Source organism: Carassius auratus, chromosome 2 (genome assembly GCF_003368295.1).
Source record: "Carassius auratus strain Wakin chromosome 2, ASM336829v1, whole genome shotgun sequence".
Taxonomy (NCBI): Eukaryota; Metazoa; Chordata; class Actinopteri; order Cypriniformes; family Cyprinidae; genus Carassius; species Carassius auratus.
This window is the reverse complement of record NC_039244.1, coordinates 19,323,101-19,339,735: the sequence shown is the minus strand read 5'-3', so window position 1 is coordinate 19,339,735 and position 16,635 is coordinate 19,323,101. Positions and strand designations below refer to the sequence as shown.

The 16,635-nt window shown below is 35.0% G+C and overlaps 1 protein-coding gene and 1 pseudogene across 1 annotated transcript; one reads left to right on the top strand and one right to left on the bottom strand.

The window, feature by feature from the left end:
- The first annotated feature begins 2,052 nt into the window (after window positions 1-2,052).
- LOC113040981 (polyhomeotic-like protein 3) lies at window positions 2,053-7,589 on the top strand (annotated as a pseudogene).
- Window positions 7,388-15,930, bottom strand: LOC113119429 (PWWP domain-containing protein MUM1L1). Its single transcript, XM_026288930.1, has 16 exons — window positions 15,834-15,930; window positions 15,293-15,446; window positions 15,189-15,201; window positions 14,366-14,459; window positions 12,875-13,732; window positions 12,559-12,793; window positions 11,125-11,277; window positions 10,964-11,034; window positions 10,781-10,866; window positions 10,582-10,642; window positions 10,374-10,449; window positions 10,162-10,212; window positions 9,585-9,823; window positions 8,453-8,668; window positions 8,204-8,292; window positions 7,388-8,116 (listed from the first exon to the last, which is right to left on the bottom strand). Exons 6-16 carry the CDS (start codon window positions 12,614-12,616, stop codon window positions 8,041-8,043), a joined length of 1,176 nt encoding a protein of 391 aa, XP_026144715.1. The 5' UTR covers window positions 12,617-12,793; window positions 12,875-13,732; window positions 14,366-14,459; window positions 15,189-15,201; window positions 15,293-15,446; window positions 15,834-15,930; the 3' UTR covers window positions 7,388-8,040.
- Window positions 15,931-16,635: the final 705 nt, after the last annotated feature.

Genomic DNA, 16,635 nt, shown 5'->3' with positions numbered 1-16,635 from the left:
ATCCAATGAGACATAAAATAACTTCTTAGTAACTTCTCTTTGAAAAGGGTCCGCTTAGCTCTATTGATATTCATAGGATATAATGAAAAACAAATTTTACCAATATAAGAATTTCACATTTTGCATCCTTACGGTTTCCACTAGTTCTGAAGAAGAAATATTTGAAATAATTTAATTCAAAGATTTTAATAGGACGGATAACAAATCAGAAAAATAAAATTATTGAGAGTACTTTTAAATTACTTTTGAGATGCTGAATATGTACAATCTGTACTGTTCAGCATTACGTAGTAACTAAGTCAGACATGAAGTCATAACTTGTGCATTATTAAGTCAAATTGATTTAGTGACTGTTCCGACTGAATGAATAAAAAGAATCTGCTCCTATAGTAATTTGTTCGGTATGTTTTTGATTCACTAATAACCAACTCAACTCATAAGTGTCATTAGTTCGGTAATGCATTATCTTGCGTGATACAAGAATCGTTATATGACAGCTTTATAATCCACGGTGACGGTGTAATACGCCTCCTCGTGGCAGAACTACAGTCATCACAGTGTCACGATACCACTGGTAGATTCCCTCTTACAAGAGTCCGTGCACTGTAAATAGTCTACTCATTGAACCATGTCATTTTGGCAATATTATCAAAATGTATAAGCTTAGAGGTTTTAAAAGCCTTTGCATGTTCTTTTTATGCGGATAGAAACTGATGTGCAAATTTAAATGATGCACTCCTAATTAAACTTCATGTGATTAAGTTCATTATTAAAACATTTAAAATCCACCACTAAACATAGGCCTATGCATAGCACAGTCAATCATTCATTAAATCAATCAGAATTACTTGGGGATGGAAATCACAAACTGTTGCTTTCTTCCTCTTAAATTTCTTCTTTTTTTTCTTTTTTTAAGTGTGCTGTTATAAAAAAATAAGCAATTTTAAGCTATAGGAAACATTATCCTTATTACATACTTAATACATAGATATTTCAGAATCATCAAAAAAAAAAATAATTTGGGAAGATCAGATTACTTTTGTGGCAAAACAGATATGCATTAACCAATTCACTGTTTCGATATATATATGTGTGTGTGTATACATATATATATATGTATATATGTGTGTGTGTGTATATATATATATATATATATATATATATATATATATATATATATATTATTATTTATTTATTTATTAATTTTATCGGATTTGAAACTTCAGATTGTAAATAAAATAAACATTCTATAATTCTTTGCTTTTAAATTTTATTAAATGCAGATGTAAAACTGCAGTTTTAACCGTTTTATCAATTAAACTGATATTGTAAACGTATCATATTAAATAAAAAATGGCAATAATGAAAAAAGAGTGTATGACGTTTAAATATTAAATCTATTTGTAAGTTAAACTGTGCATTTTAATTAAACAATTGATTTTAATTAGTACTTTTTAATGATATTTTAGGAATTTTTCAAGGTATCTTGTAATGTGTAATAAATGTGATATTAATTCATTAATTCTTACTTGTCTTGTCATACTTAATTCATACAGCACTGGCTACATGCTATTGTTTTTTTTTGTTTTTTTTTATCTGTATGACCGATTATTTACTGTCTAGAACAGATAACCTTAAGTGCATTTTTTCCCTACAGTATTTTAATGTAAATTTTAGAGCATTTAGTCAAACATTTTAAATGCTAAAGTCTGTTTCTTTTTGGTAACTGTAACTGGCTGAACTAATTTATGCAATGTACAGTATATATGTGTAAACATTAACCTTAAGTAATAGACTAAAAAGGTAACATTGGATAAATTGTTTCATTTATTCTTCACAAATATGGCAATTAATATGTTTTTTAAAAAATCTGATTACGTCAACTTCCAAATCAAATTCTATTTAAATCAAACTCAGTGACCTAAATCAACCAGCAAACCATGCAGTTGAACAGAAGTGGATTACAGAATAAAGGGTATATTGACATACTTTAAATCTTTCTTTATTTTTAAAATATTTGTCCAAATTTATAGTGGCTAACCAACCCCTCTGATGGGTGACACAGATAAACAGAGTCAGGAAGAGATGAAGGATGATGGCTGTGTGTCAAGCACTGCAGCCGCCGCCAGTGCCACGCCAGTGAGCTGTACACCCAGATCCAACACTCCCACAGGCACTCAGCCCAACGGCATTCCTCTGGGAAACATCACTTCAACAAAAGGTAATTCCCCACCGGTAACTCCAACCAGTAACATATTAGACAAATGATATTACACAAAGTTATTGTATCTTGATTTATTTAACACTGAGAAAGAATAGCAGCAGCCTTTTCATGTAGCCAAATTTTGAACATTGCTTTGAAGCTGACCTAATATTCAGATGCCATGTCTTTGTTGTGGTTTTGAGTAAAAACACTGGTAAAAAGTTGATCACTTCCACTGGCGTGTGAAGCCTATGATGTGGTGTTTTGCTAGGTAACCCAGCACACGCTACACATACCACAGAGCATGACAGCTCAGTGCTTACTACACGATGTATGCTGCCCAACAACAGCATATCCTACTGCAGACGGCTGCATTATAACAGCAGCATCAACAGAACCTCACGGCTACAGAGCAGGTATTAGAATACATATGAAAATATGCACAATGTAATATAATTAGGGATGTCAAATTTTGTCCAAAATAAAAGTTTGTGTTTACATAATATATGTTTGTGTACTGTGAATTTTTATTATGTATCCACTTTATTTTCCCATAAGTGCGGACACGACCATTTGTAAATTTTATTGGTCTGGCTTCCGGTCCACATCCAGCTATTTTTGGGTGAAAAAAACAGCTTGTTTTGCTGCTTTATATTGCAAATTGGTGTGTCTTACCATATTATTTTAAGTTATTACCTTAATTATGAACACACTGGTTTGTAGTGCAGAGTTTTAAAGTTTACTGCACATTCTTCTTATTCTCGTTATTTCCCTAAAGCGGCTAATGAATCAGAATCAGAAGGAGCTTTATTGCCAAGTTTAAGAAATTTGTCTTGGTGACACAAGCTTCCAGTACAAATATAATGTATTTATTATATCGCTCATAGGCTTACTTTGAACATTGAAGAATAAGGTGGATATATAAATACACACACATGCATGTGTATATTTAAGAAAAATAAGTTATATTTATATATAAAATATTTATATGTATAATAAAAATTACACACACACACACACACACACACACACACACACACACACACATATATATATATATATACAATTTTTTTGTTTGTTTTTCTTGTACATTTATGTTGGTGTATGTAAATATGCATAATAAATCTACACAGTACACATATACATATATAATGTAAACACAAACTTTTAAAAATTTTGATTTTGGATGTGATTAATCATGATTAATCTTGCGATGGATGTCAGACTTTCATAGATATTTCACACATAGCTTATGTAAGAAATAAAATTTGTAAAAACATTGCCGTTTTGAGCAAAGTAAAGTTTATGTTAAATTATAAGGCAATGAGAATCCTATATTGTTCCTTTATTTTGCCATATTTGATGTATTGTTTGGAGGTATGGTACTCTTATTTTACTTATTTAATGCCCTTATTTATTTTGCAAAAAAGGGTTATAAGAATAATTAATGGAGTTAGTCCAAGAGAACATACTACAGGACTTTTTCTGAGGTCAGGACTACTCAAATTGAAGGATTTGGTTTATTTACAAACTTTATTAGTTGTTCATAAAGCAAAACACTGACTGTTACCGCATGGATTGCAAACCCTTTTTACTGTACGTATTGAGACAAGTAGAAGAAATAATGATTTTAAACAACCTTTTGCTGGAAATACCCTCAAACAAATGTGTGTTTCAGTTTCTGGTGTGAAAAGATGGAATTTTCTAGAAAATTATTTAAAATGTTGTTCAAATATTCTTCAATTTAAATATAAGTATAAACAGAAGATACTTCATTTGTACAAAGATTCATGTGAAAACTGTTAAAACTATAATAACAATGATGGTTTCGTCATTGTTTTTGTTGCTGGAGTTATTATTGCATCGTTTTATGTCATGTCAGTAAGGCCACCTAATTTGTAACTTTCTTAATATAAGTATGGGGTAGGAGTTTATAAGATTTTTTTTCTTCATCTTAATCCTGTTCTTCTTGTCATGGAATGTATTTTTGTGTGTTTGTTTGATTGTTGTTGTGGTATTTCGTGTTGCATTACCATGAAAAGAGAATAAATGAAGGAAATGAAATGATAGCCAATATTTCAGCCCCACGTGTAATCCAATTGCTGTCAATGATTGTGTATGGTTTGATAACGTAAAACTCCAGACAAGTTTTCTTGTGCGCATCTGTTTTTAACATATCTTGACATTATAACTCATCTGTTTTTCTTTTCAAACAATCTCAGCGCTATTAAAACTGATGACTTTCTGTTTGCTCCTAATGACTGTGTCTACTGCAGCAACCTTCACACCAGTTCGGTTTCAGACATTGGTCAGAGACCAGCTGCATTGCTCTTCCGGCCAGAGAGTTGCCCCAGACAAGCTCATCATCCAGCAGAGCTCCACTGCTCAAAGACAGGTCCAGCCCATTGCGTTGCATGTCATGCCACAGGACAGCACTCCTCCTCCCCTTGCCCTGCAGACCCCAAACACTCCCACTACAGCCACCGTCCAATCAAAGCACACTGAGTTTCTCTCTGTGCCCTCCTCTGCAAGTCAGCCCACCAGTGAGTCAGCAGGTGTGTCTACACCCACAGCTCCCCCTGTAGTGCTCCCTGACCCTCCACCACTTCATCTGGGCCCAGTGTTAGAACCGGTCTCCCAGTATTCACCTCCGTCCAGCCCCACTCCCCTCACCATGGCAATGCCCAGGCTGGTCCAGCCACAGAGATCTTGTGTTTCAGCGCCTTCAGATTATGCTGGTGTTTTTCATCAGGTGGAGATGAACCTGCAGGCCACAATGGCAGAAGATAGAGAGAACGGAGAATCAGCACAGGATGACTGCCTGATGGATGCAGACCAACCACAGAACTCCACCGATTCCAACACTGATCACACACCTGCTGAGGATGGTGGGCTCATTAGCACATTTCCTATTTACACATTAATGTCAATATGAACATTTCTTAACAGTTGAAAACCTGCCTGATGTACTTGAATGTGAGTTATGTGGGAAGAGAGGCTTTGCTTGTACCTTCCTCAGGTCCAAATGCTTCAATGTGTCAGAAGGTAAAGTGCCCTATGGGTAACATTAATAACACTTTTGTGTCTCTATCTTTTTGTAGCTTGTAGTGTCAATGGAAATATTATTCATACTTTTGGAATTATTATTGCACATACTTCAAGGTTCAAGGACTGTTCTAAAATGCTCAACCATAGTATTGAACTTTGGTGTACCATTTGTGCCAAATACATGAATGGAAAATGGAAATTACATTTCTCAGTGAAAAAAAACAATTGTGCTGCTTAATATTTTTGTGAAACCATGATGTATTTCTTTTAAGGATACTTTGCTAAATAGAAAGTTCAAAAGAACAGCATTTATTTGAAATAAGTTTTGTAACAAATTAAAAAATATTTACTTTCACTGTTGACCAAGTAAATGCATACTTGCTGAATAAAAATATGAATTTGTTAAAAATAAAAAACTTTTGAACAGTAGTGTACATGTACTCATGTCTGTAAGAATTTAAGCGTATAATGATCAAAACACATTTAAGATATCTGCCTTTTTGCCAGTCCAATCTGATGTAAACATACTTTGTTTTTACTGAATTCAACAAATTTGTGTTCATAAAATTGTACACTACAACATACACACCCTTGTTCATCTTTCACACCTCACAGATTCAATGTAAGCTGTAAAAAGCGCCTAAACCTGTTCAGCTCAGAAAAAGTTGTCCGTTGGCCCCACAGGCACATTAGCAAGCGGGGGATACCACCTAGTCGCATAAAAAGCAGGTCCAAGGAACACTTCCTCAGAAATAACCATTTAACCAAACTATACAATCCAATGCAATAGCATAATTCATAAGTGGGAATGACCTTCTGTAATACATTATTTCCTCAGCAGCTGAAGACTCCCATCATACCAATGACAACCCATGGCTCTAATTCAATTTGGATAGAGAGAGAAGAGGAGGAGGATCCACCAGGCCCAATGACAACAAGCCTGCGTTTGCAGGCCAAAAAGGAGAAGGATCAAGACACAGAAGGAGAACAGAGTAGAGTGAAGAGCAGCAGCAGGAGCTTGACTCTAGTCCCTCACAGTGGAGCGTGGAGCAAGTGTGCTCCTTCATCAGCTCTTTACCAGGTAGCTGCAGTTTTCAGAAGCTCACTTCACCTTCTGTTGAGTGGATCACTAAAACGTTTGAGTGTAAAATGAAGTGTGAAAGCTTTTTGGCTATAAAAGCTTTGACTGTTTACTATAGCCTAGTCAGTTTAATAGTTAGTATATATAGTTGATACTGGAGTCAGTAGGATTTATTATACTAATTAATACTAGTTAGATATGAGTTCTTTTTTCATTAGAAATTAATACTAGTATTCATCATGAAGAATGCATTAAATTGTTAAAAAGTTTGGAATGATTTCTGAAGGATCATGCGACACTGAAAACAAGTAATATCTACAGGAAAATACTGCTTTTCATCAAGGGAATAAATTACATTCTGAAATTTATTAAAATAGAAAAATGACTAAATTGCAATACTATTTCACAAATGATTATTTTTTTTTATTATTGTATTAAATACAGCCAATACAGATAGATAAATAGATCATTTCTGCCAAACTGATAACAATGTCATAGGTTTCTGTATGATCTTCAGAATCATGTGCTCCTCCACTTGCTCTACAGGTGCCATGATATTGCTGCAGAGTTCTGCTCACAGGAGATTGACGGACAGGTCTTGTTGCTGCTTACGGAGGACCATCTCATGAGCACTATGAACATTAGACTCGGCCCTGCGCTCAAAATCTGTGCGCAGATCAGTGCTCTCAAAGAAAATTAGATAGGCTCGTCTTTCCACTCTCAGTAGCCTATGTGGGTCATATTCTATCACAAAATATTCCTCTAAAGTGCCATGATATCAGTGTGTGGCCATTCTACAAATAATGTAGACACATGGGCACCTTCTTCATATACCTCAAAATTTCATGGTAGACCATTTTGGATTTCATTCCATTCAGGGAAAAGTTTTATAGTATCTAAAACTAAATTCTGATCTTGTATATTAAATTTATAAGCAACAGACCAACTGGAAAGACAGATTGCAGGTGAGCAGCCACAATTTCTGGAAGCTGGCGCATAATGTACAAAGTATGTAAAAAATTATGTAAATGTTTACAAAAATACAGAGTATATAATGTGTTGAAAAAATAAAGATTTATTGATAAACATCAATTGCAAAGTCCTGAAATCTTTTTTCTTTTTTTATGTGCATTAGTCCAGAATTCAGTTGCAGTTAAATACAACAACTTTGGCATCGTTTCATACATTGGTGTTGAAAAAACCTCGATGCAAGGAAAAGTTATAGTGAACTGTCAGGTGGCTAAAAAGGCAGCACATTTTGGAGACATTAGTTATGTTGATTGTAAATGCAGCTTAACAGTGTCAAGCACACAAGCATTTTCAAAACAAGTAGCAACCACGTGTTACTCAGTCTGAGGAATACCACATTATATTATTACAATGTTGTATTTATGTATTAGCACAAGGCATTTACTTATACAATGCACATATTAAAAGCACCAGATTTAGCTGACTTCAAGCATCAAGATGTCAGAGATACACCTTTCAGCTCATAAAGTCTGAGATTTGATAATAAACATTTAATATCAGGTTAATTTACTTACAAAGGAAAATCTTTTTTGCCATGAAAAATCATTCAATTTAACCATCATTTGACAAATTTTCTTATATACTGTGATTAGAAAGAAAATATTGAAGAAAGTATTCCTATTCATAAAACTTTGCATGTTTAATGCATGTTGCATGCATGTTTAAAATAAAGGGTCCGTCACTGCCGATGATGCCGGGTGATCTCCTTGAGCTTCATCTGCTGTTCAATCATCATGTCAAATTCCTGTCTTTCTCTAAAACACAATGAAATAAAAATAGCTGCAAGTTACACAGATGCAAGATTCAGTTTTTCAGGGCAAGTGAGTTCACAAGAAGTCTACCTGTTACTAAAGCACGGCCCTCTGCGATACTTCTCCTCTGCCTTCTCCAGGGAAAGCTTGTGGACTCCAGCAATGGCATAGATAATGGCCTAAGAAAGCAAAACTGTCATTGAAGCAGGGCAATGCATGATTCTAGAATGTGGTTTGAAGTATTAGACGTTATTAGACTTGGTGAGCATAAGAGACTTCTTTCAAAAACATTAAAAAACCTTACCAACCCCAAATGGCAGTGGTAATAAAGGCATTTACCTCAGGCAGGAGCACATCAAGAATAAGGCGGATCCGGTCAGCTTGGATGTTTTCTAGGCAGGTGTTTATTTGAGGGGCGCTATCACAGACTTTGTTCAGGTAGCGGTACACCTTATCAACCTGCTCCTCATCTTCCAGGTAGACGTCGACCACAGGGCGAGAAGGCTTCTGGAGGGCCTGCATCCATTTAGAAGACTCATGACCATTGATGACTGCCTGTGAGCAACAGACAAGGGTTCATTGTTAGGGATAGGTGATATGGACTTAACTATATCACAATATTTTCTGGTATATACTGCGATAACAATATCAGTGACAATAATTCATATGCATCCACTGAGAGACAACCCCCCCCCCTCCTTCTGTTTCTTTAGAGAGGGGAGAATTATGAACATCTACAATATGTGTTCCTGGACCACAAAACCAGTCATAAGGGTAAATACATAAGATTTCCATTGATGTATGGTTTGTTAGGACAATATTTGGCCGAGATACAGCCATTTGAAAATCTGCAATCTGAGGGTGCAAAAAAAATCTAAATATTGGGAAAATCCCCTTTAATTAAAGTTGTCCAAGTTAAGTTCTTAGAAATGCATATTACTAATAAAAAATTACATTTTAATATACTTACAGTATGAAATTTACTAAATATCTTCATGGAACATGATATTTACTTAATATTCTAATGATTTTTGTAAAAGAAAAATCTGTAATTTTGACCCATACAATGTATTTTTGGCTATTGCTACAAATATACACCAGCGACTTAACACTGGTTTTGTGTCCTAGGGTCACAACAGGTTTGTAAACAGGCACATGTATATGCAAAACTGTATCGCTGTTTTTTTGCCGCACTGTACAGCCCTGACCAAACCCGTTCCGGATTGTAGAATTTAGCAATAAATTCCTCAGTTCCTCACATCCACCTTCCATCAGGTAACTCCATATGGTCTCACAAATATGTCAACAATTAGGTTTTATCATTCTTATCATGGGGAGAATATATTGCAAACGATAAGATGTCACCCAGAGTGCATACATTTTGTCAGTCACAATGGAACTGAATATTTCACAAATTAAAAAAATACAGGAATTATAAATTCATTTATGAATATATCAGTAAAAATCATACCAATAAGCGGTTTTCGACTTTTCGTCTGATGATGAAGTCAACCAACTGCTTGTTAGCACGGTTGCGTGCAGCCTTGGATCGGTCGGGCAGCACTTTCTTGGAGAGGAGCTCATCTTGCTCTTCCACGACGATATCCTCTGTGTTATTATCAGAGTTGTCACACTCCAAACCCAGAATCTCCTGACTGGGGAATGTGAGCACAGATTTCCCCTCGGAGTACTTCCTCCGCACTGGACAACCTGGGACCATTGTTTCAAAACAACACTTGTGTTAAACCAGCACTGGTGTATGAGCATCATTTGTTTCTTTTAACATTCATTTATTACTGTTGATCAATGAATAAACTCACAAGTACTTAAATTAATCTTTATTACTATTTTATTTATTAATAAATTAACCACCTGTAATATGCACTATACATTTTACATTGTTTTGTACAATTATTTTTTTTTACTTCTAGCATACAATGACAATAGTCTTAAAACTTACATATTAACAACAAATTAATTATCACTCCAAACATGCTATTAAAATCATGTTAGATGAGTACGCAAATCTATAATGAAAGGAAACCTACTGATGTCAGCAGCACAGTATTCGATGAAGGAGCCAGAGAAGGATCCACATCCTGCCAGAAAACATCTGAATTCAATATCTGAATTTCAGCTTTTCAGACATTTTTTTGTAAATAGACTGCTGTTTAAAAGGTGGCTCTGCTAATCATTATTTTTACTTTATTAAAATGTACTTTCAAGTTCTAAAAACAAACAATTGAACAGAGATAAATACCAATGCGGATCCTATAGTCCGATATCAGTTCCAGAGACCAGGTAATAGCATTTCCATACTCCTCTTTTGCAATGTCCTATATAAAATAAATACACCTTTTTTTTAATGTCTTGAAGTATATTCAGTACAGAAAATGTTTACTAATCACAGGAATATGTAAATGGTAATCAGAAAAAGCTAAATCCTAAGAAAGTCAAAGAGATTTTACCACCAGTTTGTCATACTCTTCACAATCAAAGGGTTTTAGAGTTCGCAGGGATACAGAAAACCTATGAAAAAAAAAAAGTGAAGATGTTAAAACCTATTAAATTTACTATGTGGTGTACTATATGCACACACATATGTAAATATATAAATACACACACACACTTAAAACAAGTGATATTAAGACACTGATGAGTTCTTACCCTCTTCTAATTCGCTTTTGGTCATTTAGGTAACAATCAATAAATACAACACTGGCTTTTTTGTTCTTGCGATTCACACTTTTAACCTGTGGCACAAATGAGCATCTTATCATCAACTAAATTCTAAAATCAAGAGTTATTAAACGCACAACATCTTTAGTTAGCACAGGGAGCTTAACTTACCACTGCAGGCCAGTAGGGATACTTCCTCAGTTTGCACCACACGCAAAGTCCCTCTGAGATCGACATAGGCCCTGGAAAGCAAAGACATCAAAGCACTAGCCAAAATATATACACATTGGATACATATACACACTTTTTTTCTTCCTTTATTGTTCATTCACTTTTATTGTCCTGTTGCAAAAAGCTGGGCAGCTCCTCATCATCGTCGTCTAGGTCCTCTTCCTCTTCTTCCTCCATGTAGAGAGAGTTGTTAAGAGGATCAGGTTCCTCCTGCAGGCTCAGCTCGATGGAGAGGTCCGAAGACTTGTTTTGATCTGATGGGTACATCATTTAGGTACATTACATCATCATATATTTGAGGCTCCATCTACATTTATTAACACTAACTCACATACTTATCTATGCATAGGTCAGATATGCAAATTTATGATAAAGGCACAAGAACAACTCCTTTTTAATGACAATTGAAGCTGTAAAAATGCACAATATTATTTATTACTTTTGTTTCATTGAATATTTCATAATTTAAATATAATTCAACTGAATAATCATTATTAATTATTGGATATTTGGAATAAATATTTAATTAAATTACTATTCAATATTTGGGTCACCCATTTTGGGGTCGGCATCAAATTCAATTCATAAAAGTGATCTTATATACATAGAAAGCTTATTAAATGCAAGTAAAATGTTTACTTTAATATTAGTTTCAAATAACTGATTGTTAAAATACCATAAAGCATGGAATCCTGCAAATACCATGTGCATGTCTTCGATTTTTTAAATACTACTCAATCTAAAAAAATTTAAGTATCTTTCTTTTAGGCTTGCTGTGATTGTCGGTGTTGACAGTGACATGTGTGTTTTGATGTTTCTTAACACACCTCTGTCTAGAAAAGGACAAGACATTTTGTTACTCCCAACACAAAGTTTGTCAAAAAATTAATTATACACTAATGTGTTATAGTTACACAATTTGTATGTGTTAATTTTGATCAAACATATGTGATAAAAACAGCAAACTCACATAAAGTTTAGTGTGAGGAAACTTCCTCTTGAGCGGCTCATGAAGTGATGCAAGAGACTACACCTCGAATAACCCGGTGGGAAAATCAGTACCGTCACAACCATAATTGTAAAGATTCATATTTAATATGAACATCATTTAATTTAACTTTAATGTATCACTGTTAATAAATAAATAAACTCACATGTACTTTAATTATTATTACCATTTTATGCATTAATAAATTAACCTATAATATGCATTTTACTTTTTATATTTTTTATTTGTGCAAAACTAATTTTTACTTGCATACACTACAATGACAATGAAGTGTCTTAAATCAAACATAATTTAAAATGAAAAAATTAAAAAAAGTTTTATTTTAAAATAATTAAACAAGACATTCTAACATGCAGGAAATTTTTTTAAGCTGTATTAAACATTATTTTGATGCTTGAAAGGTCCGTTTACTCTTTGACACATTTATGTAATTTTTTAAAAGTGATAATGTATTACGTATAAATACCAGGCACAAGTTAGACTAGATTATTTGTTATTTTTATGAAGACAAAAAAATACCACATACCTGATTTCTGTGGCTCTAGCGTTTGGGTTTCAAAGTCAGCTTTATTTGAAGGCGGCATCTCAATGGATGGCTCTTCCTGAGGAGATTCTAGAGGAGATGCTGCACACTTCCTGCCGCGTTTCAGTGGTGGAGAGGCAATTGGTTGTACCTTCACATTCTTTTTCTTGCGACCTCTTGGACTCCCCGCTGCCGTGGGCTTCTGACATCTTACCCGTCTAGATGGTGTAGGAGGCGTCTAACACAAGAAAAATACTTAAGCCAGGAATTTCATACAAGAGTTAGCAATCGATAATGCAATAATGACTATCACACAAACCTTTACTGGACTGAACTTTTGACACTGTGATGTTGTGTAGAAGTACTCTTAGCTCTTTTTGGAGAGAGGGGTTGGAGGTCTGAGGTCGGTGTAGAGCTTAAGAGAGGCCTGGACCGGGGTCTGCCCCGTTTGGGGGTGTGTGGTATGGAACTACAATCACTGTTAGTGTGGCAGGCGGAGATCTCCTTGTGATGAAGAGAAGATAATGTAGTATATGTGTGGAGCCCTGTAGAATTATCAGAAGGGGTCTGATTGTTTTGAGTTTTTTTAGAGTGCCGATAACGTGTCCCTCTTGTTTTTTGAGAGCTTAAGTGTTGTTCTGGGCAAGAATTATGTTCAGAATTGTCCAGTCCATCTGAACAAGCTTTGCTAGCAGCTACTTCTTTCTCACTAAGTTGAAGTAATTTCTTTTTTCTCCCCTTCTGAGGTCTTTTTGATGTTTCTGATGGACATTTGGAGGTGGTAATTTTTTGAGGCACCATCGGCTCAAGTTCATGTGACTTTGAAGACACCAGTCCATTTGTACCCGTTAGTTGATGTGTTGAATTCTGTAAACAAGCTGATAAGTCAGGAAGAACATTTTGGTTTGCTTGAGTTTTCTCCTTTTTGGTTGTTCTCTGTCCACGTGATTCTGCAGGATTCAGATCTTGCGACACTGTGGTTTCTTTACTACCCAAGATGGAAGATTTGTCACCTGAAACAGGTTTGTTAAGTTCTGGAAGAACTTGCGAAATGGGGCGACAGGTCCTGGGAGGATTCCTTCGACGATGACAAGAGAAGTTATCTGATGAGCTCATTCCTGCAACCATAGATGTCTCAACGTGTCGGCACAACCAAGTTTGGTCTCATTATGCTGGGCTGCAAATATATTCACAGTGAGGTCTATTACTCGCTTGAACCAAATGCAACTTGCCATAAGTTTTACAGGTTTAAAAAGTCTTATAGCAACAAACAGCCTGGCTATATACATTAGCTGATAAACTAAGAGCTTTTACCATAAAGATACAAATCCCATGAAGTCAAATGCATATGTGTGTGTGTATTGTAGATGTATCAAATAAAATATAAAAACCGATCCAGTAACTGCATCACACACTATAGTAAACTTAATGATAATATACAGAAATATAGCTTTTATAGCAGCTGTTAGTTCCTGTAAATACATAATCCTAGAGCATTAGCTTGAAATATCCGCAAATAGTCAACCGTATAAGATCCGTAAGATGACGGATACAATGATGCATACATTCAGAATGCAATATAAAGTAAGTAACGTCATATAAAAGACACCAGAGGCGTTGACTAGGAGCGCTGTGTGCTAGCATTAGCAGCTCCATGGAAAACCAACGTAAACACGGTCCGTCAGCATGTGTTACAGTACCGTCGATCTGCAGAAGCATGTTTAGTTGCTGCTGTTGTTTACAAAAGTGTAAAATGAAATAAATTATAACATAAAATGTGTGCTCATATTAATGATTAGTATCTGGTCACCTTGTTATTTTCAGCTGTTTACGAAGCGCTCGCTCGTCATCAGTTGATCAACGTTTCTGTTTCAATCAGGAAGTCGCTCGAGTTCTGCTATTCCCTGCAAAAACCACGAAAAAAAGCACACAGCTCGTCTTTCTTTCTTTTTCTTTTTTTTTTTTTTTTGTGTGTCAACGTGGCAATTTTATATTTAATGGAAATAGCCTTAAATATCCAGTAAATAATTATTATAAACGTATCATTTTCAAAACAAACTATAACAGTATGTGTCTCATCTTTAAAGGGAAAAAAATTATGTCTTAAGAAAAGGAATTACGAATAATAATAAAAATAAAAATATCAAAATCAAATATGTTAATGTCCACCCAACTTTATTCACACATAACAACAGCAATAATATATAATTTATTTGATTTACCATGGAAATATCCCAGAATGTCACATCACTATATTTTATAGCACTTTCCATGTAGCCTACTAATGTACTTTTTTTAATCAAAGTAAAATATTTTCATGTCATCCCAACTTTATTCACACATAATTAGTATTGTTATTATTATTTAATAGTTATTGTTTTTTTTAAATGATTCTTTATTATTATTATCATTTCACATTGCTGTAAGTTATATGTCAGAATGTCTCATTATGAAGGAGATTATGTCAGTATACTTTATACCACTTCCTTTGATAATCGGCAACATACGTTCGTCCTCTTTTCATATTATAACTGTAGTATAGTATAACATTTTCTGTCGGCAATAATTCAAGTTTAATGTAGAGGCCATTTTGTGATGTTGTTATGGAAGTCTTCTGTTCTTCACACATTCACCTTGCAGTTTTCTCTGTAAAATGGATAAAGAAACGAATGAAACAGTGCAGTGTTAAATCAAAGTCTTGTATGATATACTGTACGGTTGATTTATAATCACTCACACTTGCTTGTCGAGGTAAGTTGTTTTGGTTTCACAGGCTTTCCGCTGACTCTCTGCTGCCACCTGCAGGCTCCTCGCCGCTTCCTGTGAAGCTGCGCATGAATCCAAGTGATGCGATCCACTGGTCAGATTCACCCACAGAGTCTCAAGAAGAGCTGCGCACAACAAAATAGGGCTAATGAACACGTTTTCATACATTTATTATCGGTCATATTCTGAAGTAAACTGTAAGCTATTTAAGCTCATGCAATAATAAAAATAAATAAAATGTCAATGATAAATTTGTTAACAATTAGGAAACAAAAAAAGAAAAATTTACCAAATTTTCTTTACCTAAGTGAAGTTGAAGCTAATTAAAATGATATATATATATATATATATATATATTAATTTCTATCAGAATCTGTATGGCAATCTACAGTACATTTTATGCTCCTTAAAAAGAGACCACTATGCTCTAATAGAAAAACATGCAGATGACGAATTTGGGGTACACAAACTTTATCATTTATGAACAAAAATTCGATTTTAGGCTTTCTTACCTTCCTGGTGAGCCAGCTCAGAAACAAGTCTTGCATGATCGCTCTGATGCTTGAATCTTTGATTTTCCAAAGCTGTTAAATTTTTCTTTAGGATCATCTAAAATAGGGGTAATATCCAATAAAATCAGTTATATTATCATAATTAAAACCAATTCAATTATATAGTCTCTATATCAGTTTTTTACAATACTGTGGTTAAACTCAGTACACGATTCAAGGCACAATCATAACTTTCTGATACTCGCTTGCAGTCGCAGACTCTCTGTTAGAGATGCATCTGTTTTCCTCTGACCCTCCAGAAGGTTTCCCAGCTCTTCTTGCAGTTGGGTCTGGTTCTCCAAGCTCAGCTTCAGTGCAGATTTTAAGTCCGCTTGCTTTTTTTCCTTCATCACTTTGGCTCCCTCCATCTTCTCAATTAAGGCCTGTTGTGCTTCTTTGCATTGTGTAACACCAGCCAAGGGGGGCCAAGTGGCCCAAACCACGATGACAATCAGAGAGACCACGGACCACAGAGCCAGGAGAGCCATAATCCAGTTACAGGTGTTCTGGGCTGAATTGGACCTGGCCATCCTGAGAAAGAGACCTTCTTCTGTCTGGTCTGATAGGGAGGGAAGTTTAAGTGGATCCGTGTTGAACCAGCTGTGTTTTAGTCACTGAGGCTGGGCTGTTTCTCTGGATATAAGTGGATTCTACGTCAGCATGCCTACAATGTTATTCTAAGGACCTTATCAGAGCTCTGCAAAATAATACTGTTTTAAAAAACATTGGGGTTTTCTTTCATGTCCTCATGGCAGTATGGTTG